Source organism: Lacerta agilis, chromosome 8, assembly GCF_009819535.1.
Source record: "Lacerta agilis isolate rLacAgi1 chromosome 8, rLacAgi1.pri, whole genome shotgun sequence".
Lineage (NCBI taxonomy): Eukaryota > Metazoa > Chordata > Lepidosauria > Squamata > Lacertidae > Lacerta > Lacerta agilis.
The window spans coordinates 29,158,310-29,185,923 of record NC_046319.1 but is presented as its reverse complement, the minus strand read 5'-3'; the positions used below and the strand labels follow the sequence as shown (position 1 = coordinate 29,185,923).

The window sequence follows — 27,614 nt, the reverse complement described above, 5'->3', positions numbered from 1 at the left end:
ATTTACTGGCCAAATTTATTTGTAGGGGTCATCAGTGTTACAAAGCAATGGGCATGAGTGGTTGGTGGTAGAAAACGTAAGTTTTCTCTTCTCAAGGGAAGGAACTACAAATTTGATACAAGACTTTGATGTGTTCCCATAAAGTCGAGAAACTTGCACAGAAATAAGGCAAGATGCAACTGAACACATGCAAGAAATTATGCAAGTTACTGAGACCCAACACATGCCTCTGCTAAACTTTCTCTTAAGACTTTTATTAGTGATATTTATAACAGAGCCACAGGGAGAAATATAAACAGGCAACAGCAGAGTTTGCATCTTCAGTGTCAGCCAGAGCTGCTGCCGCCTTTTCAAGTGACTTGCAAAGCTGCCAGATGGAACAAGCAAGACAAAAATAGCTACAAGCTGAGGCAGGGAAAGGTTGTTGATGGACCAGGGAAAGTGAGAACAGTGGGAAACGGAGCATGTAGTGAAGGGAAGAGGAAGAAGGAGGATTTGAGGGTGCTGTAAAAGTTGAGAGGCCAAATCATTGGGGTGGGGGGGGAGAACACAGGGAAAACCATATTATGAGGGTGACAAAGAAAGGACAACTCTGAAGTTAAAGAAAAGTGGGGTGGGTGGAGAGAGATGCTTCAACCTCTGCCTTCAGTTATGCAGGGGAAGAAGAGAAAAAGATGAAGAGTCCAGGACTTCTAAATTCTGCTGTACCAGAGTTTCTGTGTCTTCAGCATCTACATGACAGGAGAGATAAAACTGTGTGATGCTTTTCACCATTAACTCATCTGCATGTGATGATGGGGGAAAGCCACATCTGATGCACTTCTACTTAGCTTGAAGCTCTTGTAAAAAAACAAGGGAGGAGGTTGTCACCTTTTGTCTTTAGCCATTGCTCAAATGTGCAACATTACTGGGAGATCATGTTTTATCTCCATGTTGTGAAAACTATGGGTACCTCTCCTATGAGGAAGAGGCTAAAACATCCGCATTGTTGTTGTTTTAGTTTAGAATAAGGGAGATGGTTAGAGGTTTTTAAAGACATGCACATTGTGGAGGAAGTGGGCAGAGTGAAGTTTTTCTCCTCTTATAATACTACAGTTCAGAACAGGCAGATATTAACTGCCACAAGATGTGATAGCCCCTGTCTTAGAAGCCTTAAAGTGAGATTACAGTTAGACAAAGCTAGGGAGAATGAGTTTAATTAACAGTCATTTACCATAACAGCTATCTCAGACAGGGGACTACTAGATATCATTCAGGGTGGGAAGAGAAAGGGAGGGCTGTTTCCTTCATGGCCTGCTTGTGGGCTTCCTAGGACAAGACTGTGTCCCTTACAGCATGCTTACAGAAAACAAAGTGTGTAAGATGGCAACCATGCAGAATAATTCTAAGCATGTTGACTCAGAGAAGTATGTCCCACTGAGTTTCATGAGATCTTAACATAACTTACTTTTGTGTAAGCATGCAGCAGATTAAACGGTACATTAAACTGGACAGTGACCTTCACCTGATTCAGCAGGTCCCTTTTACTTTAGGAGAAAGGCCTTCATCCTTCTTTCAATGGCAGAGCTCCTATTTTTCATGCAGGCGTCCCTGATTCAATCCCTACCAACTCCAGTCTAAAACCCTGGAAATCTGCTGCCTGACAGAGCAGTCCAGGAGCAAGGAACCTGTGGCCCTCAGATGTTGCTGAGTTACAAACACCTATCAGCTTCCCACCCTCACTGCCCCCTAAAACTATGGATGTTCGGCCTAGCCGAAAACTATGGATGTTGCAACCCATCAACATCTCGTGGGGCGCAAGTTCCCCCACCCCTAGAGTAGCAACACTGAGCCAAGAGGGTTTGTCTCAGCGCTGGGCATCTTCTTAGGCACGGAACCTCCACGTTCAGGGATAGTATAGCTGCAAATGCCAGGCACTGAGGGCAGGTGCTCTGCCTCCCTGCTTGGTGAGGTTCCTGTCCCGCAGACATCTGGCTGGGATGTCCGCCGTTGGAAACAGAGCGCTGGGCTAGTTGAGGCGAGGGAGAAGGAAAAGAGAAAGGCAAGGACCGAGGAGAAGGAAGAAGCAGCGGGGGCAGGGAGGGGAGACAGGGCAGCGGGGTGGGTGAGGCGGGTGGGCGGCAGTCCAGTCAAGCGACACCCGCCTCCCCCCCTCACAGCCTCAGGCACAATAAGCGCGGCCCCCTTCCCCCTGAGGAGGCGAAAGGGCAGGCGAGGGGGGCAGAGGTCAGACCTGAACGCTTGGAGCGGGCCCTCAGCTCCAGCACTTTCCAGCTCACGTCGGCCAGAGCGGACGCCATGGCGAGGGGATGACTGGCGGCGGCAGCCGAGCCGTCAGAGGAAGCCTCGGAGCTCGGCTCTGGCGCTCGCCTCACACACCCGGACTCTCCCTTCCCCCGCCCCCAACTCCCGAGGCAGGCGGTTGCCCGGCCCGGCCGTAAGCGCGGCCTTGCGGCGCATGCGGGCTGAGGGCGCGCGGGCCGTGAAGCAAGGAGCGGGCGCGACGCTGTCGTAAAGCGAACCCGGAAGCCGGTCGGGATTGTGACAGGCGCGCCCCCTCCGCCTTCTCGCTTCGCGGTGGTTCTTCTCTCTCCCAACCCCCCCACCCCACCTTCCCTGACATTCCTCGCCTCAGCGGATGGGGCCGTAAGTGATGTTGGTGGCCGCGGTGGCAAGAAGGAGGAGGACCCGGTTTCTTGGCGCTGCTGCTGCTGCTGCTGCCCGTGCGCGATGAGGGCTCCCTGCTGCCGCCGCCCGCGGAGGGGCCTCCCGTTCCCCCCCTTCCTCCTCTTCCTCTCGTTCCTCCTGGTGGGAGCGAGGCCCGGCTGGGCCCTGCAGAATGTCACGCCCCAGCTCTTCGGGAACCAGGCCTACGGGACGCTGGCCGCCTTCGGGGACTTCAACTCCGACAAGCAGACGGACCTTTTCGTGCTGAGGGGAGGTGAGGAGGGAGGTGAGGCGGGAGGGCGGACTCTGGCTGGGTCGGAGTGGGCTTGGCATCAACATTATCCTCATCTTCTTCATCATCCGTTTATTTATGACACTTCTCCACGACTGTGCTTACAGCATGCCTCGTGCAACAGACCATAAAAATATCTTCTTTATTTATCTTTGTTACTTCGTAAAATTTATACACTACTTGATTGCAAAAACAACACAAAACCTCAGAGCGATTCACAAAAGAGGGTAAGACCACGGTGTTATCAGCAGCAACTTTTTAAAAAAACATTCAAAAAAGCAATGACACATCATTTACTTGTTATATTAAGAACAATTGGAAGTAATCGTGAAGTCAGTAAATACAGAAGAGAAATGCATATAAGTTAATCTGATTGAGCAGCTTGGACTGAAGCAGGAGAGAGGATTATACCCAACATGAATGGGAACAAAATGGTAGTACACAAAACTTTTTTGGGTGGGGGTTGATTACTATTCCCAAAGGATGTTTTGCAGAAACTAATCACAATGAACTTTTATACACTGTATGGTAGAGATATTGCCCAGCTTTTAGCTATGTCTCCACTCTCCATTAGTGGCCCACCTCTCACCTGGGGAGGCAAAGGACCTGGGGGTAGGCCGGTGTTGGACCCAGGCAAGTGGCAAGTAGATTAATCAGTTGCAATGGATCTGCCAAAAGAATGGTGAAGGATTGTTTACATTGTTAGTTCTGATCACAGTAGACCTGAAATGAATGGGCATAACTAAGTTTTGTTTGGTTTTTAACAATTTATATACCACTTGATTGTTTTACAGACATTTGACGACGGTATAAAATGGAACATATAGGTAGAGTTAGGTGCATTCATTTCAGTAGGTTTACTCTGACTACAGCCGAGTAGAGCATGGCTTGAGCAGCCCCATGTCTGCCAATTGTGAATATGAAGTGAATTCGGTGTTTACAAAAGGAGTGTTAGCTTTAGGGTGGAAAGCTCTGAGCTGGTGAAAGAAACCTGTCATTGTTTATTGGTTCTCGTGCATGCCACACCCTAATGACTTAATACAACTCGCATGTCTGCAGCATGCCTCAGACATGGTCATTGATTCCAGACTAAATCACAATTCATAGAAGTAGTTGGGATGGGCTTTTGTTGCATACTGAAACCCAACAGCATGGTTAAAGCAACTTTTCTGCCCAGAATTCTGTAAGTTTCATAGGTTTTCTTATTCTGTGTAAATTCATATAAATTCATAGCAGGCAATTGTCTTTGTAGTGATAAAGAACAAGATTTGTCAAGATATGTCTGTTACCCTTGTAACTGATAAGAAACATATTGAAATGGGAAACTGCATAACGCAAGATAAGATTCATAATGCCCAGATAAAGAAAGATGTGACTTTGAAGTGGTTCAGTTGTGAAGGCAAACTCACTTTCCTTCACATGCAGCAGTTACCTCTTTTTAGGCAAACCATAGCTTGCAGTTTTGCATTAACCAGAACACTATGGTTTGTGCTTACCCTGCAAACAAGAATTGAAAACCATGATATTTTCCAATTCATAGTTTTCTTTTTGAGGCAAAACAAAAGTCTAATTTTTAGGGAAACCATGAAAGGAGGGAGGGAAACAATTTATGAAATGAGTGGGAGTAGGGAGCATGTTGATCTGAGCATGTAGACCAGTTAGATTTGTTCATGTAAAGACAAAGTATGATTTGGCATTACATTTAGAACTGGGGTGTGTGTGTGTGTGTGTGTGTGTGTGTATGTATCTATCTCACTGTATTGCAACAGTGGTTTTCAAACTTTGTTCCAGGGAACCTAGGGCTTACTCAGTGAGAAGTTTAGTAATGCTGAACAAGGTTACCTGGAAAAGTTTGTTCATCATTACTTATATTTTCTGCAGCATTCATGGGAGTGCTAGGTCTGTTCTAGGGGCACTCTCCCACTTTGTATAGAGAAAGAGTGAAAGCCTAGCAGAGCTGGCAGTGTGCCTCATGAACTGTGTGTGTGTGTGCGCACGTGTGTACACTTACCCTAGAAAGTTATGTAAAGCATACAACACTTACTCTAGGGTTCCTTAACAGATGAGTTATTGTGGAACAAGTTTCCCAGATGGTAGTTAAAAAACCATGTATTACATGACAGTTCCTGATCTAATGGTTTCATTTTAGACTACAGTCATGTTTTTCTTTGGCTTTCAGATGGTGAATTAAATATTTTCCTGGCAGACCAAAAAGAACCCTATTTTAAGCCCAAAGTCAAATTATTATTAACGTAAGTATCTCTTTATAAGGTGTGTTAAATACATCTGATATATAGAAGATTGAATTCTGTTCTCATCCCATCATAACAGGCATACGTTTTTTCCAAAAGGCTATTGTGTGCTATTTGTTATAACTGTCTGACTGCTGAACTTAAATGAACTGTCCAATTGCTGAATTTATTTACTATGGGACTTAAGTCTGAAGGTTGTGGCTTGTGGTTTTGTGATTTGCACATAGGAAACTTGTGGTAACCTGATAAGTGATAACCTTCATAATTAGTGGCTTGTAGACTAGAAATGATGCTTTACATTCAGAATTGGGCAGAGCAATCCTGAACATGTTTGTTATGGAAATTACTGTCCAATAAGTTTGTTAAGGATTGCAGTTTTGAATATTGGCATTAGTTTGTAAAGAATTACTGAGAAAATGTTCCACTTTCTTATGCTACAGACAAGGGCATGTTTAATTTTTCCTCATTTTAAACCCAGCTGAAGCTTTTTTTGTGGGGGAGGGCCTTTGAGGAACTTAGTCTAGGAATGCCTCTTATCTCCTTGTGTGTGACATGTAGAAAAGAATCCTGTGCACCACCAAGTGTTACTCAGGGGATCTGGAAAGATCCTGTTCAAATGTGAGCCAAGGTAGAGACATTGTCTCCATTGGTAGACTTTGGAATGGATGTTAGCCCTGCCATTTGCCTAATGTATGCCATAATATACTTTCTATTTATCTTTCAAAAGCTTTATGATGACAGTCCTTCTTTTCTGCTCACTCCTTCTCTGTCCAGGGTTTCACCTTTGGGTCTATATTCTATGTGGAAGCAATTTATTAAGCCCTATTTTAAAAGCACGAAATTGATTTAGCTATTGGAAACACCTCAAGAGTTTTGTGGGCAGAACATAGAGAATGATGTAATGCTCAAGTATTATGCTGCATTAGAAAAGGAATTATGTACAAATCACTGTTAAAAGAAAACATGATTGTTTGCAATCACACACTAAGTAATTAACAATACTTTATCCTTTTTTAATTTTAGAAATGTGGTGATAACCAGTGTGGTTCCTGGTGATTATGATGGTGATTCACAAATGGATGTCCTCCTGACAACTCGTCCTCAAAAACAACCTAATGCTGACCTATCAGTTTTAATTTTCTGGGGAAATAATCAAACTTTAGGTAGGCAATACCATTTTAAAATTTCTAGAAAGTGATCATTGAGTGCAGTCCTGAAAGATGTCTAGCTGTTGCCCTGTTCATATGTATGGAGAGGGGGTTGGAGAGTTAGTGTTGCACTTGCTCAGTCCACAAAAATAAATGAGAATGCTTGAAATACTTAGCAGTTGAGACAACCAAGGGTAACAAGTGTAAATTTTCTTTCCTTTCAGATATAAATCGTAAGTTTGTACTAAATAAAACATTTCATGATGAGCCACTAATCATGGAGTAAGTATATATTCAGTATTATGAGACGAATTTACAACTGTAAATTAGAATACAGTGGAACCTCGGTTTTTGAACGTAATCCATTCCGGAAGTCCATTTGACTTCTGAAATGTTCAAAACCTGGGGATTAAACGGCTGTCAGCATGTTCCATTGAGAAAAATGGAGAAAGTCATCTCAGAAGCCATTCACCTTCCGAGGCACATTCGAAAATGGAAGCATTCACTTTTAGGTTTTCAGCATTCAGCTTCCGAAACGTTCAGCAGCCAAGATGTTCGAAAACTGAGGTTTGACTGTAAAACAGAGAAAATATAATTCACTCATTGTGCATTGTCCACTCTGTAATAAACTCCACTGAGTTCAGTGGGACTTTTTCCCAGGAAAATGTATATAGGATTGCAGTGTAAAAGTAATAATCATTTAAAATGTGGTATTTAGCCAACCTCTGTTCTTCAGATTTTAAGAAAAGGCTGTAGCTCAATGGCAGAGCACCTGCTTTGCATGCAGAATGTCCCAATTCAATTGCCTGCATCTCCAGGAAAAGAGAGACCTTTGTCTGAAACCCTGGATAGACGCTGCCAGTGAGTGTGGACAATACAGAGCTTGATGGACTAGTGACCTGATTTGCTATCAGACAGCTTCATATTCTTCTAAGCTTCTGCATACTTGGGGGGGGGGCAGTGTTAAAGTTTGGGGAGGAGGAATTGTCATATTATTGACAGAGCAGCTGGAAAGTTCAGCTTATCATTGTTGCTCCTGCAGTTTCGATGGTGACTTAATTCCTGATGTATTTGGAGCTACAAGTGATTCTGACAAGCCACAGGTACTGCTTGGCAGGTAAGCTGAATTCATTCATTACCTTTTGAAAAGATGCATTGTTGAGTCATAAGTTTCTGTCTTACAGTATTGGTGTCATAAATCCTCCTGCTGTGAGAGAATTTTGGGCTGGCACTGAATTGAGCTTTAGATATGCATTTGGTACTAGAGCTTACAGGGAGGTAGAATTTGATGTATAATTGCCTCTGTAGACACATCAGCCTGATTTGCACATAACACTTGGTGCAAATGAGAAAGTGTCCTGACTCCCAGAGGCTTAGCGTGCTGTCTGAACCCCTGCTTGTGGTTTAGCACTCTCTAGACAAACCATGTGCCATAAGTCATAGGATAGATCTTGGTTACAGCTTATGGTTTGTCTGGAGAGAGCAAAGCCAAACCACAACTTTTTACAGCACAATGTGACAGCACATTGAGTGATGAGGAGCAAGGCGGTCGTATTCTCTCTGGAAGCCTGCATATTTGCTCATTCACACTGAGTAATGGTTTGGCATAGCATTACATATCAACATTTATGCGTGCTTTATCGCATTTTGGTATCTTTATTGCTTGTCCTGTATGATGACCAAAAAGGAGGCCTTGTAAGTGATTGAGAGCAGATTATGTGCTCTCTGATACAAATCCCTACTTCCCTTCTCTTGTGGAATCCCAAAGGCATTTGACTGACTACTGAGGGAAGAGAATGCTGGACTAGACAGGTGTTTGCTCTGACCCAACAAGACTATTCTTACATAGTTTGATTGAGCAGTAGTTAAGAATTACTTCTGCACTATGATGCTTGCCATTGTTAGTTTCACACTTAATCAGGATTTGCAAATGAGCTTTAAACAATGGTTTCAGATCCTTGTAAAAGGACTCTAACATAAATGATGATATATAATGGTTTGGATGGTGGTGTTAAACCATGATCGATGCGAACAAGATCTGGGAGGGAAAATTTTGTGCTGAAAATGTGGAAGGGTGCATGACTTTTTGGGTGCTGATGTTTCAGCTCTAGATGCTGTGTTTCTTTTTATTTATCAAATCAATTTTACGAAACACTATAAACGCAGAATTACCAATATTCACAAATTATGAACACAAATGTCCGTTATTCAGAATAATATCTAAACCTATACATTATCCTATTAAAATTGAATTGTTAGTTTACTCGAATCTTATTAAACAAATTAGATTCTACATCTGACTGCTGTGTTTCTTTACAATACTGCAATGGAACAAGTCTGATGCTTGGTCACTAGGAACAATAGCGAAAAGTACAGCAGGATGGAAAGAAGCCTATTGTAGAAGCTTGGTGTGAGCTGACTTGTTGAAGGCATAAATGCACAAAACTTGTGCTTACCAAGATAAGGCAATAATAGCTATGGCTGGGGCTGTTGGGAGTTGAGTTGCAGGTTCCTCCCTCCTGTTGTTAGAGGAAATCATCTTAGAAGAGGCATCCTTTCCTGTTTGTGAGAGAAGGGAGGGTGCCTCTTTTTAGGAGTATATTTGCTATCTGTTATGTTGCTAGAAATCATCCTTTTAATAGTAATTTAAAAAATCAGTTGGGTAATAAGTTGTAGCTCTATTTGAAAATAAAATAGGGCCATGTGCCCTATTTTTTACATGTGCTCTTCTTTTCTAAATCAGGTTATTAGATTAATCCACATGATCAATTGTTTAATGTTTCCATCGTTTTAGAGGTATATATGAACACTAGGGACTGCTGCACCTTCGCTAACTGCCCTTCCCCTCCACCTGACCAAACCCCTCCACACACAGCTCACTCCATTCCTCTCACCATTTTAAAAGAGGGAGGAAGCATATCACAGAGTAACTTACTAAACTTCTATGTGAAGCACTTTTCCCTGTGTGTTAAACCTTGTTGTAGGCGCCTTTAACAGAGCAGGGCAATGCTTCACAGCTCCCCCCTCCATTAAACAGCTCTCCTGAGCCACTTGCCACCCATACTACTTCCTTGCTCACCTGCCTGCCATTTGTCATGCTGCAGTTGTTGTGGCTGCCCATGTCTTGAACAAAAGGCAAACTATTCTGGAAGCTCTGCAAATGCCATCTTAGTAGTCAATATCATCCCACAATTAATAAGCAGTTGTTGTAACAGTGAGCTCATATATGTTTATATTCACTTGGTTTGATATAGGCTAATTGATTTGTTTTGAAGCTATCCGTATCCGTGGGCTTGGGGTGCTGGGCTCTGAGCACAGAAAGGGGAACTGTCTGTTGCCACCTATGCCCTTATCTGGTCAGGTGAAGTCATGGGAAGTCCTGGACAAAGTGGTGTTTGCTGCTTTGTGTATAAAGAATATAGGAACATTTATTTGGGCATGGACAAACCATCTCCTTGATGTGGTGCCCATCCCGCATCTGTAAATGCTGGGAGACGTAGCACACTGATTTACTGTAAGTCTAGACCAGGGGTCAGCAAACTTTTTCAGCAGGGGGCCAGTCCACTGTCCCTCAGACCTTGTGGGAGGCCGGACTATATTTTGAAGGGGGGGGGGATGAACAAATTCCTATGCCCCATAAATAATCCCAAGATGCATTTTAAATAAAAGCACACGTTCTACTCATATAAAAACACCAGGCAGGCCCCACAAATAACCCAGAGATGCATTTTAAATAAAAGGACACATTCTACTCAAGTAAAAACAGGTTGATTCCCGGACCGTCCACGGGTCAAATTTAGAAGGCAATTGGGCCAGATCCGGCCCACGGGCCTTAGTTTACCTACCCATGGTCTAGACCTTTCTTTTAATGAAGCACTAGAACTAATTGCTCTGGTGTTTTTTGATATCCTCCTTTGGTATCCCTGCACCCAGCCACTCCCACGAGCTCTTTGGGCTTAATGGATCAGGGCAGCCTATTGGTGGCTGTGCGAACTGCGTAGTATGACAGGCTTACATTTTTATGTATATAGGAAGATAGACATATGGAAGGGTACTGAGTGCAGAATAAATCCAGGTGTCTGCAGCCCTTGACAGATGTTTCAGTTTTATATGTAATCAATGGTGATGCTCATCAGCTCTAAAGGAAATGGTTTGTTGTGAAGTGTTTTGCACTTCCCTGGGGCTTTTTAGCTATTGTGTCAAGAGAAGCGCATTAGACCTAGAGAAGTCAATCAGATTATGCCACTGTTTCCATAGAAACGGTACATCAGTTTTTCTAACTTGTGTCCCCAGGCACTTAAATGTTTTAATTAAGAAACCTATTTGTATCATTCAAGCTAAGAGTACTGTTCTTCAATAAAAAAGGTAAAATATTCCCTCATTTAGGTAAATCACCCAGTAATTTAATATATCTATATTAGGATAACTAGATGGATTGTTGTCCTTTTCCTGTTATTAAGACTTGATTTTTTCCATCTCAGAAATCTGTTTATAACATCTGTTTTTGACAGGGCAAATTATTTTGTACTATGAAAACAGAAACAGTGTTTAGATGTTGAAATCATTTTAAGTGTCTAGGGGGACGTTCTTCTGCCCTTCTGAGATAGTTTTATGGCCATTAATCTCTTTCATTTTTATCAAGATGACTTCTGTTTAAAAACTGTGACTTATGGAACAAAGCCTGCACATTCCTCAAGGGTGTGGATGACAGCAACTGTAACCTTGCAATGATTGTGTTGGAAGATTTTATCAGCTTTTGAACAAAAAAGTCTCCTTGCTCTTTCCTCTCCCCCCCCCCCATCCCCAGTGAGGGGGAATATTTTTAGTAGAAAGTAGCGTGGTTGTTAAAAATAAAAGGTTGAATATTATGGATCACATTATAATAAATTCCTCACAATGTGTGAAGAGCACAGCTCTCCTTTGCATTTCCTGCTTTGTCTTTTAAGGGGGAAAGTGTATAAGTTCATAGGGAGCTTCTGACAAAATTAATGCAGTTATCAAGGATGGTGTCTTTATCCATTTGGAAATGGAAACGTGTCTGTCAAATGTAGGGGACATTTTTGGGAAACGTACTTGGACAGCAGTGGGTGCAAAATCTGAACAATAGAACTAATAAGTATGGAATAAAGAAGGAGGGAAGGAAATAATATATTTCATCCTATTCTCACTAGGCATGTAGTGGGTTTGCTGTTTGCTGACTTGTCTCCTTAGAGAAGGGTAGCCAAAATGGTACTCTCCAAATGCTTTTGGACTGCAACTCCCATCAGTCATGGGAGGTGAAGACCAACAACATCTGGAAGGCACCATTTGGCTACCCCTGCCTTTTTAAGGATTCCTTATGAGCCTTGACTGACTTTGAGAAGCCAGAACTGTGGGGTTGGGTTTTGTTAAAATAAAAAAAAACTACTACATCTTTATGTTGCCCTTCCTTCAACAAGCTCAGAAGGATGTACCTTTGATATGTAAGGATGGCTTAGGCTGAGGTAGAGTAACTTGCCCAAGGTCAAGCAAGTTTCATGGCTAAGTTTGAACATGTGTCTCTCGCTGAAGCTAGATCACACAGGCACTCACCTGTCCTGAAGTGTTCATGTTGATGCTGTGGATCATCAAAGTTGTTTCCGGTGTGGTACGTGTCCCCTTATAATGGGGATTAGGACAGTGTGGCCCTCCAGATATTGTTGGACTACAGTTCCCATCATTCCTGGCCCTCGGTCATGCTGGCTAGGATTGATTGGTGTGGTAGTTCCAGAACACCCGGAGGGCCACAGGTTCCCCAGACCTACCCTAAATGAGGAAACAGGTAATGTTGGCCTGATCCTACTTGCAACTAGCAGTTTCTTTAATTTATTTTCACCTCTGAATACCTCAAGCAAAGAAGTCAAATTCAATTGAGCTCTTATCATCAAAGGACAGCCTGACTAGGATTTTTTGTGTGTTTTTATTTTTACAAGCCATTAATTTTCAGTTTCCTGCAATGAGTAAGCTTCTGCTTATAAGGGCTGAAGGTTAAATTCTGAGACAAGAAAGTGGCATCGGTTTAAGTAAGAACAAAGTCTTTGAAGGAATAAAGTATCTTAAGCCAAATCTTCTTAAAGAATACCTAATCATTGGATGAACTAGTCAGAAGTTCAGCAGGAGCAACAGCAATACCAATTAAGTATGTTTAGGCAACTGTTTGGAAGTGAAAAAGCTCCCCGCCCTGTAACTGACTTAGAGAGATTTCACATAAGCTTTCTTTCCCATTACTGTTCCAGAGTGCCTTGCCTTATGCAGTTATAGCTATTCTGCATGAACTAAAAATCAAGTTCTTCATATGTGTAGAATACATTTTCACTATTTGTCTGCTTGCTTAGTCATTCTCACAGAGGCAGAATCTTAGGTATAGTTGTCTGGCTGAGTTCCCAGCTGTGTGTGGCATGGTACTAACAACCTTATTTGAGATTCCATTTATTTGTTGCTTGGGAATGTTCCTATGAATATGCAGAATACAGGCAAATAAGTATGAAACTGAACAAAAACAAAAATCCTAACCATTGTCACTCAACGTAAATCAAAATATGGAGGGGGGGGAGAGATGGTGGTAATGCAGAGATCTTTTGGTTAGCAGGTTACAATATTGGGGATGATCGGTGGAATACTAAACAGAGGGAAGACATAGCATTCTGGGCACTACCATTGGAAATTGTTGGCTGGCTTAATTCAAGACAAATTGGCCCATTGGTTTAGCTAGCTCTGGGGAAACGGGCTAATTAAAAGGTTAAGATGACAAAATAGGAACATCATATTCCAGAAAATCAACAGCAAATTAGCCGAACAAGCAAGCTCATGGTTAAATGCATTAACCACAAGGCAAGGTAACAACTCTGCAATAGGAGAGTGATCTTTTTTCTTCTGGCAAATAGAAGTATTATGAATGCAAGTAAAGTTTACTCAGATCAAACTAAGGCAGTGTTAGTCCTTTGAAATGGTATTGTGTTTTTCTGTCCTCTTACTTTGTTCTTCCATTTGAATGAACTATGTCAAAACAGCATGAGACTCATTGCATTTTGAAGGCTACCAGATACATATATTGTCGCATAAGCTCTTTGTCGGTGAAGCCTGCTTTCTCAATTGCATGAAATGATCGCCTGAGTATGTATAAACCTAGAGGTTTCTCTCTCTCGCACACATATTATATAACTGAAGTCAAATCAGTTATGTGCAAGTGGTTGAATGCCAACATTGATGATCTTCAAGTGTTAACCTTGTTATTAAAACTAACTGTTAACAATTTCCCTTCATAGGAATTTATCATGGCACATAGCTCTGGACACACAGAAGAAGTTGTACACACCTCACTCCCATGCATTCATTGATCTGAATAATGATTTCACTGCAGGTGAGTCACTACTTTTGAAATATATTTTAAGTTTAGTTTGGCATTACATCTACAAATAATTAAACTGAACATTAAGCAGTTGCATATGCGTTGTGAATTTCCAAGGCTGAGTGGCGTCTAGGACTCAGATCCAACAATATTTTTTTCCCAAGCTGAGAAAAAGGGGTATTCTCAGGAAGAGGAGAAAAGAATCCAAGACGTTACAGGTTATTCTGTGTCTAATAGGAGTCCTATAGGAAAAGCTCCTTTTAGACAGAAAGGGGGGGGGCAGTGAAAAACAATGCTTGAATTATAGGACAGCCTTTTGTTATGGCCCTGTCTTCACCATATTTCTCTCATAGGAGCCAACTCCTAGGGGCCATGGGGGCTTTGGCTCCCACAATAAAATATTTGAGGGGGCAGGGGCCCCCATAGTTGACGGGCATTGCTATTCAAATGCTGTGTGTGTACCTCATGTGATCAGTTATGCAGGGCGGGGCTTACCTGCCCCCCCCCAAATATTTTATTCAAGTCGGCACCCCTGCTCTCTGTGCCTGTCTGAGGAGCACAGTCAGGTCTCTAGCTCTCCATTGCTTTGTTTGCACAGGATGTCTGTTCAGAAACATCCATGCTCAGTGCTTTAATGACAAGAGGACCAGAAGGTATATTCCCTGCTTCACTTTTGAATGCCCCCTTAACCTTCTAAAAATAGTGCCTAACTTTGTGGAGGGTATTATTTTGCACCCACAGCACTTTGACCAATATAGAAATAGCAACACCCCGGTTTTTAATAATAAAATAACACTGTTTAGAGCTATGAGTGCATTGCACTTTCCAAAGTATAGAAGGACAGGTACAGCCTCAAAGAGTTTGCCAGCTAAAATTCTACAAGAGGGTAGACAACAGAAGAACAGAAGCCTTTTTATTCTGTTGTTGCTTAATTTATTCTTTCATAGTTTAGATTCTTGTGTTCTTTCTCTTTCCCACTTAGAGTCCAGGATTTTGCTTAATAATGGATTATTGTTTTATATTTGTTTTTATGTTTTAGTTGATCTTTTTTTTGGAAGGGAAGAGTGGGGTGTAAATTTTTGCATAAATAAATGCAAATTACATTTCAGTTACCATGTACTCAGGTTGAGTAGGAGCCATGTGATTCAGGGACTACAGGGGATGTCCAAAATATTGCATTGAAAATGTGGGATTTGAGAAGGGATTTTAAAAGATTAACAATGCAAAACTATACTTGGGTTCTGTGGGACTTATGCTAAGGTAAGCGGGTATGAGATGGTAACCTAAAATTGGATTGTAAGGAACACAGTAGGAATGGGGAACTTGGTGTACTCCAGATGTTGCTGGACTACAGCTCCCATCATCACTTACCATTGGCCAAACTGGGTGGGGCTGATGGGAGCTAGAAGTTCAGGAACATCTGGAGCCCCACAGATTCTTCATCACTGTGTGAAAAAGGAGGACAACTAAGAAGGGATGCGAATGATCCATGCCCTGCATGTAAAACACGCTGTTTATTTTTGCAGCAGATGTAACCAAAATAGTCACGCCAGCTAAACTATTTTTGACAGTTATATCATTATAAACAGCTTAACAGCTTTAAATTGTGCCTGAAAGGAGAGAGGGATCCTCTCTAGTCTGAGCATCTTTATGCCAATTTAGTTTAGGCCTAATCCATTTTCCAACTGCCACACTCCTTTTCATCTTTTTAAAAAAATATTGTATGGATCTGTCCTCTCATCCTATGCTGAAGCAGCATGTACATAGATGGTGCTATATAAGTCATAACACAACCTTGCAACAATTAAAACTTTCTTTAAAAAGTTGAAATTATTACCAGCAATAATATAATTATGTAGCAGTTATCTAGGTGACTCTGTTGAAGAGTCATCATTTTTCATAATAGAATTCCATGGACAAATCTGTGCACTCAAATCCTCGCTTAAAGCCAGGATATGAATGGCACCATGCACTTTCTCACCCCTTGCATGTGAGCAGCAAAATAAGCTGTAAACAGTAGCTTTCTCCTTACATGTGAACCCATAAAATACAGTTGATGCCCTGCAAACAAGCCGGAATATTAAGCCACGATTTAAAGTTAGTACCGTGGCTTGTTTGTAAGCCAATAAGCATAGTTTTTGAGGTGGTTCATAACCGATTAAGAGCTGAATCCTGGCTTGTTCAGCCACTGGGCTGGAAAGGACCTCTGTATACTTGCATCAGGGCCAGCCCACCCATGAGGCAAGGTGAGACATCCGCCTCAGGTGGCAGAATCCACAGAGGCAGGAGATCTGGCATCCAAGGAATGCATTGCCCGCTGCTGCAGTAGCAGCGATGGCTGTGGCACGCTGCTTGAATCTGCCTCTTCCTCACCAGCCCTTACCCCACATGCCATCTCTACAGCGGCCTCTCAGCCCTGGCAGAGAAAGGCGCCATTTTGTGGTTTGCCTCAGGTGCCAAAATATATGGGACCGGCCCTGACCTGCATGCAGCTCAAGTGTATCCTGCCTTATTAATCCAGGGATTGATTGAGTGGACCAGACCCAGTTTGGTAAACTGCATAAGAGTTCTCTCAGCCTTGAAAATAAGTACATCAACCAGAGTGAAAATAGCATTGGCCTAATCAATGAGATTACGTTGTTTCAGATGCTTTTCGTATTTCAGGGTATTTTAATTTGGCTACAAAAACAGATTTGTTATTTCAGGAATTATTCCTGGTCTTGAAAACCCCTTTATCAGTGGAATTAATAGCATTGGCCTAAGTAATGTATTTCCATGCATTGCTGAACAAATTCACAAGTTGTTTAGATAAATGTGAAAACGATCCTGCCTAAATAAGTATAGAGCTGCAGCCGTATTTTCTTAGATACAAAAGTACTTTCAGCATATAAAATATGGACTCCATACAGATAGCCGTGGTGTGAAAGCGATGTGGTTTGCTATGAAGGAAACTGTTCAGTCGGAGTGTAGTCAGTCAGATTGTTATTGTTTGTAGCCAGTGTTCATTATCATTTATTGCAGTAGCTATTCAGTAGCAAGTTATACCTGCACTCTTCAGTTCTGCTCAGCTTCATTCCTCTTACTGTGAGAATATAGAAACGGGCTTTTTTTCTGTGATGACTCGACCAGAACTGTGTATCCAACGGGCTTTGGATTTGTGGTTATCAAGCACCAGTGCTTGGTAAAGCTGTTCTTTGATCTGAAGTTGTTTGTGGTACTATTATTGTTAGTAATTTAATTTATATCCTGCCCTTCCTCCCAAAAGAGCCCAGGGTAGCACAGACACAAACAATAAAGCCATCGAGACATCTGAAAACATGATATGGTCTTGGTGGGTTCCATTGTTCAATAGAAGAAGCCAGAAATCCCACCAGGTAGCACAAATCCTTGTACAGTAGTACCTCTGGTTACAAACTTAATTCATTCCAGAGGTCCGTTCTTAAGCTGAAACGGTTCTTATCCTGAGGCACACTTTCACTAATGGGGCCTCCCACTGCACACGCTCCTCTGGCATGCAATTTCCGTTTGCATCCTGGGGCAAAGTTCGCAGCCAGGAGCAGCTACTTCTGGGTTAGCGGAGTTCGTAACCCGAAGCATTCGTAACCCGAAGCGTTTGTAACCAGAGGTACCACTGTATATTCCAAGTTACAAACTGGATTGTGACCAAGGCTCTAAAGAATTGCAAAGAAACCTTTGTGTGATTGTCATATTTGATGGCTTTATTTATCATATATTAGTATTCTCTGTGCAACATTACTTTTTTCAGCAGGAATAGTGGAAGAGGGGAAGGAGTGAGGTGTGTAGAAAATTGATGTGATGTATGCAGGAAAACTAAATTAACTGTGCACTTACCCCATGAGTACAGCTCTGCCTCTTCTTCTATCCCCCAACCTGCCTTCCTCATTGGGAAAACCCCATGAAAGCCTGTACTAGGAGCCCTTCAAGGAAGCTGTGTATGATCTTGTGAGTTACCGTCAAGGTTCAGACAGCACAGGAATGAAGGTGCAGAAACTTTAGTGGGAAGAATGTGTATCATAAAGCAGACATTTTTGTCTACACGTGGAAATTGCACAGCTGTCTGCTTGCCTAGATTTTTGCTTCCCAATTTCCTTATGCACAGAATGTGCTTATTGGGAATGTAGAATTCACTGAGTTCCATTAAATCGGCTGCAGTGAAGGAAAATAAGTACGTAAATGTCACACAAGATATCTTCTGTTGGAATAAATGGAAACAATGAGTGTTGGGAAGAGAATTAAGTGGCTGTCTGCAAAGATTTTGCTCAACAGCAGTCAATGCAAATTTCAATGTGTGTTTCTCTCTTTAAACATCTCGTACAGTGTAGGCATTGCAAAAAAAGCGTAACCTGTTGTGCTGCTGGCTGTTTGCTTGAGATGTTGGATGCTTTGTGTAATCAGTTCTTTGAGGAGGCAAGCAAAGACATTTCAGGGAAAGAGACGTCGCCTTTCTGCCCTGTGCATTGCTAATTGTAATGCAGGTAACATCCCTCCCTACACAAGCAAAGGCGCTGCTTTGTTTACTGCCTCAATTCCTTTCCTTCTAGCAATAAATCTGCTAGTTGGACAATAGTTCACAAACCTGTTCCTAGTATCCTGTTCATTACAAGACTATCTAAAGCCTGAATTTGAGCATGCAGCCCAATAACTTCGCAATGCAAGCTGCCAAATAGAAATTAAAAGCACTCTGGGGTCAGAGCCCATTTGAATTGGAAGGGATAACGGCATCCATTCATAGCTACAGTACATGCGCATCTCTTATCTGCATTCATCTACCCTCTTAGCTGCCCTGACTGCACCCTGGCAGAGGGTGTCACAGGGAGATTTGGCTGGTACCATCATTAATACATATTGGGCACTGCCATTTCTGTGCTGTTCTGATGGTAGACTGCATAGCAGAGTAATGCAGTCCTGCTGCTGCAGTAGCCCTACTGCCAAGGGTGCTGCAGGTTCAAGTGGAGGAGGGTCGTGAGATTTACCCAGGTTTCTGGGAAGAGGACAGAGTGGCTCCTTCCCACCCTTCGTTGCTATTGCCATGAGTCTTCTGCTGTCACGAGCACTGTTGGTGATCACAGCAAGCGGTGCAGCTGGCCTATGCCAAGCTGGGAAGGGGGCAGGCAGCAAACCATGTGAGAACAGCAAGAGTTGGTGGCAGCTTCAAATCACACAGGCTTGCATCTATGTAGTTAAGTGGATTTTTATTTTCATTATTATTTAACGTATTAACATCTTGCCTTTCCCCCAAGTTGGATTCAAGGTGGCTTAAAACATTTTAAAGCAGCATTATGAAATACAAAGTAGTAAAAACAAACTACCGGTAGTTAAGGACAATAATCCAAACTCATTGGAACCCATTTAGAACCTGTGAATAAAATGCAGTTTGACTTGACAGCAGCCCAGTGATCAGTATCATCTGCGCCTTAGCTTTCAAAGGCTTGTCTGAATCGAAAGGTCTTAGCCTGCCAGCAGAAGGGTTGCAAAGAGGGAACCAGTCTAACCTCTCTGGGGTTAGGGTTCCTTCTCCACCACCGCCACTATATTTGCACGTGTGTGAAATGAAGAAGTATGCGTAAAGTGAAGGCAACAAAGCATTTTTTAAATGAGAAAAGGGCCAGAGTCTCTTTATTAATAAACCTGGTTGTAATTCGAACAATTCGGGCAACTGTCCAGATGGTTCCCCCTACCATTCAAACCTGTTAGTAACCCTGTTTATATGTAACCATCGTAAGGGGAAAAGATTCTCCTCTCATGTCCTTCACCAGCCCCCACTGCCCCCCGTCCAACCCAGAAGCTTTTAGATATTTTAGACTACAAGTCTTAATGATGACTGGGGCTGATGGAGTTGAACTACAAAGTCTGGAGGGTGCCAAGTCGGGGGAGTTGGTCCTTCACACACGTACCTGTACCCTGCTCCGCTCAGGATTAGTGCTGTCTGCTAGCAGCACAAGTTAGTTTACCCTTCTTTAGTTGCTGTTAACAGGCGACTTTATTTTAGGAATGCTTATCCTTGCCAATTGTGGCACTTGTGGTGTGGAGTGGGGAAGAAAAGAAAAGCACTCCTCTCTCGGGGAACCTGACAAATCCTTGAAATTTCTTTAGCTGCTGTTGCTGCCCTCTTAATGTTGATTTCAATTACCCTTAATGTTGATTTCAGTTACCCTCCAAAGAATACTGTGATAATGACACTAGAGTAGTTTCTGTTATGTACGTAGCATGATTTTCCTTGCATGTGAGAAGCTATGCATTCATGTGCGTTTTGTATAGTGAACCTGGCTGGGCTTCTAGCTGGATTTTCCCCACGGAACCAATATTCTGACTGGTCTGCCCCATGGTACTGAAGTGTGGTTTAGCAATATGTGGCCAAGCCCCTGAGCAAGGCATTGGGCTTGCACACTCCCTGCTTTTTCCCCGCTGGCCATTAGAACAAACTCTGGCTGGCTGATTCTTAGCTAAAGAAGCCAACTTCATGCAGCTGTGGGGTGCATACCCTCCAAGATTTCTCTGGTGAAAATAGGGACGTCCCATTCCATAATGATAATTTTACTGTTTATACCCCACACATCTTACTGGGTTGCCCCAGCCACTTTAGGCAGCTTCCAACATACAGTGGTACCTCCGGTCACAAACTTAATTCGTTCCGGAGGTCCGTTCTTAACCTGAAACCATTCTTAACATGAGGCGCGCTTTCGCTAATGGGGCCTGCCGCACCACTGGCGCACGACTTCCGCTCGCATCCCAGGGCAAAGTTCAGAAGCAGGAGCATCTACTTCCAGGTTAGTGGAGCTCGTTACCCAAAGTGTTTGTAAGGAGGATGGTACGTAACCCGAGGTTCCACTGTATATAAAAACATAATAAAACATTAAATATTTAAAAAAAACACTTCCCTGTACAGGATTGCCTTCAGATGGCTCGGGGGTTGGATGACTCCATACCCTCCAACAATTCTCCAATGAAAATAGGGACATCCTAAGGAAAAGTGTAACATTCCGGGATCAAATCAGAAACCGGGCCAGCTTCTGTAAATCAGGGGCTTCCCTGGAAAATAGGGACACTTGGAGGGTCTGGGGTTGTAATGAGAGAGGAGCATTCAAACCCAATGCCTTGCTCAGCTGACTGAGGCCACTCCATTTAACTGTGAACTGTGGTGCCGGTAGGTGCAAACTAGCCCTCTGATTCTATGTACCTGCCCAGATGTTAATATATTTACCAAAGAATCAGCTCTGGCATTCTGACCTGGGGGGGGGGGGGAGGTCTCTGGTTGACAAAAATAGGGTCTTTCTTGTGGAAGCATCTCAGCTGTGGATCTCGCTCCCCTTATCAGTCTTTGATATCACTTAGGTACCAGGTAGATATGGTTTCGATTGTCCTGGATGTTTACTGGGTTTAGTGCCTCTTTAAATTGGTTCTTAAGAGCCATCATTGATAGGATCTGTTGATGTCTGAATCTGATGCTGCTTTTTCTGTTAGTTATCTTTGTTCTTATATTTTTTAAACTATATTTTATAGCCTATCTTGAAGATAAAATTTTAATAAATCTCAGTAAATGGGTTTTAAATGAGTAAGGTAGCCTATAATTTGTTACCAAAAAGCATTATGAGCTTGCAACTATATTTTGCAGAACTACATTTCAAATTATATGCAGGGGGCTAATGTTTTTGCAAAATGGTTGTTTTGGGATATTTTTTCCTCTGGTAAAGTTTTTTTTAATGAGAATCAGATACTGAATGCAAATGAGAAATTAATTGGTTTTCTTGCAATAATGTTTGGCTTATGAACTGTTGAACATAAAAATAATGAGTTTCAAAAGCCTGCTGATGTGGAGTGGGGTTTCTTCCACTGTTCATGGAAACACAGCAAACTTTGCATCCAGAATAATGGTATTTCCCATCTTCATTGACATGCAGTAAATGTAAAAATCCCAGAGGATGAATCCCAGTTGATCTGCATAATTGGAAACATAATTTATCTGTAGAGAAGAAATCTTAATACCTGTATGTTTAAATGAAACTCCAGGGTTAAAAATGTAGATGTAGTCGATCTTATTCACAGATGAGCAGTTAGTTATGCCCAATATAATCTCTGCTCAGTGCAGTACTTAACAATTATTGTCATAAATCAATTGAGTTATGAAACATTTATATATAAATATATATTTAGGCTTTGCTCTAGAAATCTGGAGTCGCCGGTTGTCCTTGTTCCCAGTAAAATATTTTGTGATAATCTTTATTAGTAGTAATAGATTTTCTTGAGGCCTTGTTTTTAATTACTTAATTTAGTACTTTATGAAGGAATCAGTGCTTTAAAAATGTTATTATTACATCAGATTGTCCAATGCTTGTTGTCCCTGTTGCAGCCTAGAACTATTTCTGTACATCTGTCAGGTATTCACTAAGTGCCTTATAAATTCATAAATAAATAAGCTCAATGTTTGGAGTCAGGCAGCAGCAGCCTTCGCACGCAACGCTAAGCCAGGGGGTAGCCAACATGGTGTCCTCCAAGTGCTGTTAGACTACAGCTCCCATCATTGCCAATGATTGGGGATGGGAGTTGTTGTCCAACAGCATCTGGAAGGACCACTTTGCCTACCCCTGCATCATCATCATCATCATAATTTATTTGTACCCCGCCCATCTGGCTGAGTTTATGAAGCTATAAACACTCCTCCCTCTTTGCTCCTCCCTTCATGTGAGAGGGTAAATAAACCATGAAGTGGGCTACCTTAACAGTCCTCCTGAACCTAGGATATTAGTTTGTTTCACCATAATAAACCACAATAGCAGGTCAGCCTGAAATCAAGGGTTGTTTTCAGCTTAGTTGTCATGGTTTATGACAGTGAAGCCAGCCACAATCCAGGGTTCACATTGCATAATGTTATGCCCACCTCTTTGTGGTTTGTTTATCTGCTTGCACCCATGCACAGAATGGCTTAATAAACCAAGGTTTGTGTCTGCACTGTACGAAAATGCAGTTGTCTCTGGCCGCCATCTCTAAAAGCTTGACCTCGCAAAATTGTGACAGGGAATGAGATTATGGGAATGTCCAAAGACCTACTTTTGGCATGCCCAGTAGGACTTTTGATATTCCCACCCCAACATCCTTCAAATAGTGGCATTTCACAAACTGATTCTGTAGATTTGTCATGCAAATGCATGGGGTGCTGCTTAAGAAACAACAACCCAAAGCTTCCTTGGGTGTGGGGAACTAGTTATGAATTCTGTTGATCCCAGCCAAAGACACGTTTAAAGCTCAGCACAAGGTAAAAAATAAAATTAAAATTAAATCAATGAATAAAGTGACTGTAGCATAACAGACACAAATAAATAAGAATTATGTTTGTCTCGATAAGCAAGGTTGCTTACATGGTTTTGATGTAAATGTTGAGGTAGGGATGGATTGCAAACTCTTTGCAGACTAATTTCTGCAGAAAACAATTACAGCAACTACATTTTGAAACCTGGGGACAGAAAGTCAGAATTGCCCAATTATTATTTCCTTCACATTCCCCTAACAATAACAGCCTAAATGCTGTAATGCTTGAAAATAACTATTTTAAAATAATTGTTTTTCAGGTGAGTGTTACTTAATGCAGAATGAAAATTCTCCAATTTAATATAGTTTATAAGATTATATTTTACGTTTCAAAGATTAAAATGCATTAGCTTTATTATTATTTTCAATGTAATTACATTGAAGGGTTCCGCAAAGAAGCAGAATATGAAAAAAAATTGCAATCTGTTTTTATGAAATATACAGCCCTTTATTTCACAGTACAGAAGTGTGAATGTGCAGCATCCAAAAATATACTTTAGGCTAAGCCTAGGGGCATATAAAGAGAGGGTGGGTGATTTTTTTTAAAAAAAGCTTTTGAATAGGTGACCCCTATGTCGCATGGCAGGTTTTTTCAAAACTCCCCCAAAGCCATTTATGTATTTATAAATCCTAGAAATAAATTTATATCCTGCCCTTTGCCAGTAAAGCTCTCACAACAGCTATCAAACAAATAATTTAGAACCTCCATAGAATAAAATAATGCTATAAAATCACAAAGTAAACGTTTTACAATCTCAAAACAGCATCAGCTTAAAAAAACAAAACGGCAGGTGATAACATTATTCAGTTGTATTTTAGAATCCACCAAATGCCTGGTCTTCCAGGTAGCGTTGCAGTTGGAGAAATACAGGTCAAAGTCATTACACTCTGCATCCTGGCCAGATCGAGAGACTGCACTGCCAACTCCAGCACAGTTGCCCCTCTCACAAGCACTGTTTGATGGCCTTACGTTTGAGGATGGGGCACAAGCCAACCAGATTCCCTGACATCATAATTCCAGATTGGATCTATATTAAAAGCAGCCCTCCACATTGAACTGTGGGCTAACAAGGCTACAGATCTTATTTGCTGTGGATCTGTTCGGCACTCATACCTTACTGTCTCAATCCATAGGCACCCCCAGGGTTCCTAACAAAGTTAAAATAAAGACAGTACAAAACTAAATGCACAAAAAACCCCAAAGACATAACCATATCCAATTTAAGCACCAGCGTGGAGCTGGGATTGGCCAAGGGAATCATAGAATTGTAAAGTTGGAAGGGACCCCGAGGGAGTAATGCATTAACCTGGAATTCAGTTTGAAGAAGCTGAGTCGAAGACTATCTCCTTTGCATGTGGAAGGTCCCAGGTTCAGTCCCCAGCATCACCAGTATAAGGATGGGAGCAAACCTGGTTTGTTGTACTCGAGAGCCACTGCCAGTCAAAGTAGACAGTACAGAGCTAGATGGGTCTTACTCAGTGTAAGGCAGCTTCCTGTGTTCCTAAACTGACCTGATTGCCTTCCTGCAAGACACACTGGGCTCTCACAGTAGAGATGGGTGGGGAAAGACAGAGAGAAAGAAAGAGTGCAACACCCATTTCTCCATCAACAAAGGAGCATTGCAGTTGGCGGCTCTTAGTTTAATAGCAGAAACACCAGTAGTGTGTTACTGTAGTCTTTTTGTATCTCTCTCCTTGTGACCCAAGGTGGAGCTGAAATCCGTGATGGATACCACCTACTTCAAGGCTGCTGTGCAATACAAGTACATTTCCGGGTTGCTGTCATAGTTTCCCCCGAAGCTGATACCAGTTGTGTGATTTGTGCTAGATGTTTTAGGCAGCCACTTACTGGGGGCGGGGGGGCATATCCTTTCTTCTTTCTCCTCTCCCCCTTTTTCAAAAAACAAACACAAAAACCAATCTCATCCTAAAAGTGAGGAAAAGGCAACATGCATTACAGTAGACAGAGCATGCTTCTCTCTTTATAAGCACCTTTAAAAAAAAAACAACTCACCAAACCTTTTAGACATTTAAATTATCATCTTTGTGTTAGCTCTTTGTAGCTTGACTTGTGCTTTTGTTTTTTTTTAACAAATCCTCACATTTATTCCTCCCACACAGCAAATAGCTAAACACATGTTTTGTTTTATTGCTAAACTGCCCAACATCAGAGCCATTGTGTTGTTGGCTGGTTTTAAGAAAAACAAACCCAGTCTCCATTTTGTTTTGGAGATGGTTATTATTCCAGTCCTATTGCTTTGTGGCCTTTTGTGTGTGTTCACTTTCCTTAAAACAAATTTATTTTAACGTAGAAGGTTGATGATATATTGTTTAATCAAGGTAAACTCTCTAAGCGATTTCCTTAAAATCCTTTAAAACATTCATAAGAAAATGTTAGTAAAATCAACAGAATTTGCAATCTATAGCTTGTAAGAACAACTATGCATAGTAAAATTACATGTCAGGGCATGCTTGCCTAATCATAAAAGCTTTTAGCAAACTTCAAAAACAATGAACTTTCTCCTCCGCATTCTCTTCCCACTGCTCTTCTCCCCCAACATCATACTGTCTATAACATTAGTGTTTCCATCAGATGTAACTGATCTGTAGAAAAGACTCTGTGAACTGAAAACAGTTGTACTTCTGTATATATGTACTTTGTTACTCGAGAAAATCTTTAATAAAAACATTTTTTTAAAGGACTTTATTATGTTAGTGCAGGTAACTTCAACTTTTTTCGACCCACTTTTAACCGAAACATGCATTTGAGGACCCATTTCTTAATATTTTCCTAAATATTTGCATGGTGATGGTGCTCTTGTTACAACCCACCTTGGATCAGGCTGCAGACCCCCACTAGTGGGTCCCAACCCATCAGTTGATGACCAGTACAGTATATTTGTACAAGGACCTCTTTTTGCCCGGCAGAGCTTCCCATCCCTCTCCTCTTCCTATTCCCCCCCCCCCAAAAAAAAAATGCTTCAGAGGCTTAGAGAAACCCCAATAATAGATTAGAGGAGAGCACAGGAGGAGGAGAGGCTGGGGTTACATAAGCAAAAGTCCTAATTGGATTACTTCTTTGGCTTCAACCGTGTACAGCGAAGCCACCTACTTTCTGTTAATACGTGGTTGAGCTTCTGTTGGTTTCTACTATTGCGCTGCTTCTTGACATCCATGTTTTTTAAAGTACTAGGGAGTAGAGAACCTCACCTCTGACGTGGTGCAGAAAAATGATTTGTAAGTGTCTCTATACCACACATAGAAATAGAAATAAGAGAAAATGTGTCTGAACCTTTCCAAGACTAACTCTAAAACCTCTGCGGCACAAAATAAGGCAGCTAGTGTATAGGTAGCGACCAGCTGTATGGAACACATTTCCTCAATATCAATATCATGCTGGGTCCTTCCAGGCGCAATTGAAACTTACAGCCCTTTGCACCTAAAGCAGCAGCAGGCGAAAGGTAGATCAGGACCCAACTAAGGAATCTCTGGATGATTTGCAGTTGATCAGCAAGCATGTCTAGTACCTTATTAGCAATGGCAGAATCGTTCTCATTTCTGGCCTTGTGCTAATCGTTTACGTCTCAGTCTGTGATCTCCACCTTTAGAATAATAGTATTGACTTGTTTGCCTTTGCCCAGGCAGGCATCTGTGCAGCTCCACTGAGCAGTTTTAAAATAGATGTTCACTGATCTCTGTGCACATTTGTACATGCAGCTTATCCCAGTTTATGGCTTGTTGCTACAGTAGGTATTTGCATCCAGCGTGTTGTAACAAATAAAATAAATAAAATGGTTACATGTATAAAAACAGTGGAAGCAATTGCTTATATAAAAATAATTTTAAACACAGTTTTAATGAGTTCAGATCCAATACAGACACCAACTTGTATTTTTTTTATTCAAAATATGGTAAGCTGCTTTGGGAATTTCTCTTTAGAAAGTTGAAATGAAAGATCTTTAAATAATTTATTCTATTCAAACAATTTATATACCCCTTGACTACAGTTGTTCCTAAGCAGTATGCCACGTTATGCTGGCTGGGGCTGATAGGTACAACAACACCTGGAAAGCATCATGTTGGTAAAGAATGGGCAAGGGTATCAGGCTTCTAGTCTCTGGGGAGACACACCTTCAGATTACCCCTCAACCGTGAAGGTTACTTAGTCAGTCTGTCTCTCAGCTTAGCCTACCTCACAGGGTTGTTGTGAGCATGAAATAGGAGAGGGGATGTGTGCTGCCTCGAGTTCTTGGGGCAATAGGCAGGATATAAATGTAATAAATAAAAATAAATTCTGGACTTGCTTGCAAAGAATCGGAGAGCTGCTCTAGGTGTAAGCGGTGTGTGTGTTTTCAACTTCCCCTTCTCTCTGTATGTTTGTATTTATATAAAAGTTTATTTGTAAATCATTTAATATTTTGAAATCTCGAAGTGGCTCTTTGCATCATACATCTTTTTATTTGTATGCTGCCTTTCCATGGTCAAAACCATGCTCATGGTGGCTTACAACATGAAAAATATTACATAATTACAAACATAACAAAAGTAGTGATAAACAATAAATG

At 41.7% G+C, this 27,614-nt stretch overlaps 2 protein-coding genes across 5 annotated transcripts in view; one reads left to right on the top strand and one right to left on the bottom strand.

Annotated features, from left to right (window-relative positions):
• PHKB (phosphorylase kinase regulatory subunit beta) overlaps positions 1-2,424 on the bottom strand; it is a 146,224-nt gene extending 143,800 nt beyond the window's left edge. For 2 of the 4 annotated variants that reach the window (XM_033156728.1, XM_033156731.1), the window contains exon 1: positions 2,234-2,421. Coding sequence is in view for 1 of the 4 variants with exons in the window: in XM_033156730.1 (XP_033012621.1) it covers positions 2,234-2,300 (67 nt within the window). In the remaining 3 variants the exon portion in view is untranslated. Of the gene's footprint in view, positions 1-2,233 lie in introns of all 4 variants that reach the window. The other 2 variants (XM_033156730.1, XM_033156729.1) reach the window with 2 other exon arrangements.
• Positions 2,425-2,611: 187 nt separating this feature from the next.
• ITFG1 (integrin alpha FG-GAP repeat containing 1) overlaps positions 2,612-27,614 on the top strand; it is a 111,936-nt gene continuing 86,933 nt past the window's right edge. The window contains exons 1-6 of the mRNA XM_033156732.1: positions 2,612-2,941; positions 5,139-5,211; positions 6,235-6,374; positions 6,584-6,641; positions 7,402-7,476; positions 13,643-13,737. Coding sequence (XP_033012623.1) covers positions 2,731-2,941; positions 5,139-5,211; positions 6,235-6,374; positions 6,584-6,641; positions 7,402-7,476; positions 13,643-13,737 — 652 coding nt within the window. The 5' untranslated portion in view covers positions 2,612-2,730. The remainder of the gene's footprint in view (positions 2,942-5,138; positions 5,212-6,234; positions 6,375-6,583; positions 6,642-7,401; positions 7,477-13,642; positions 13,738-27,614) is intronic.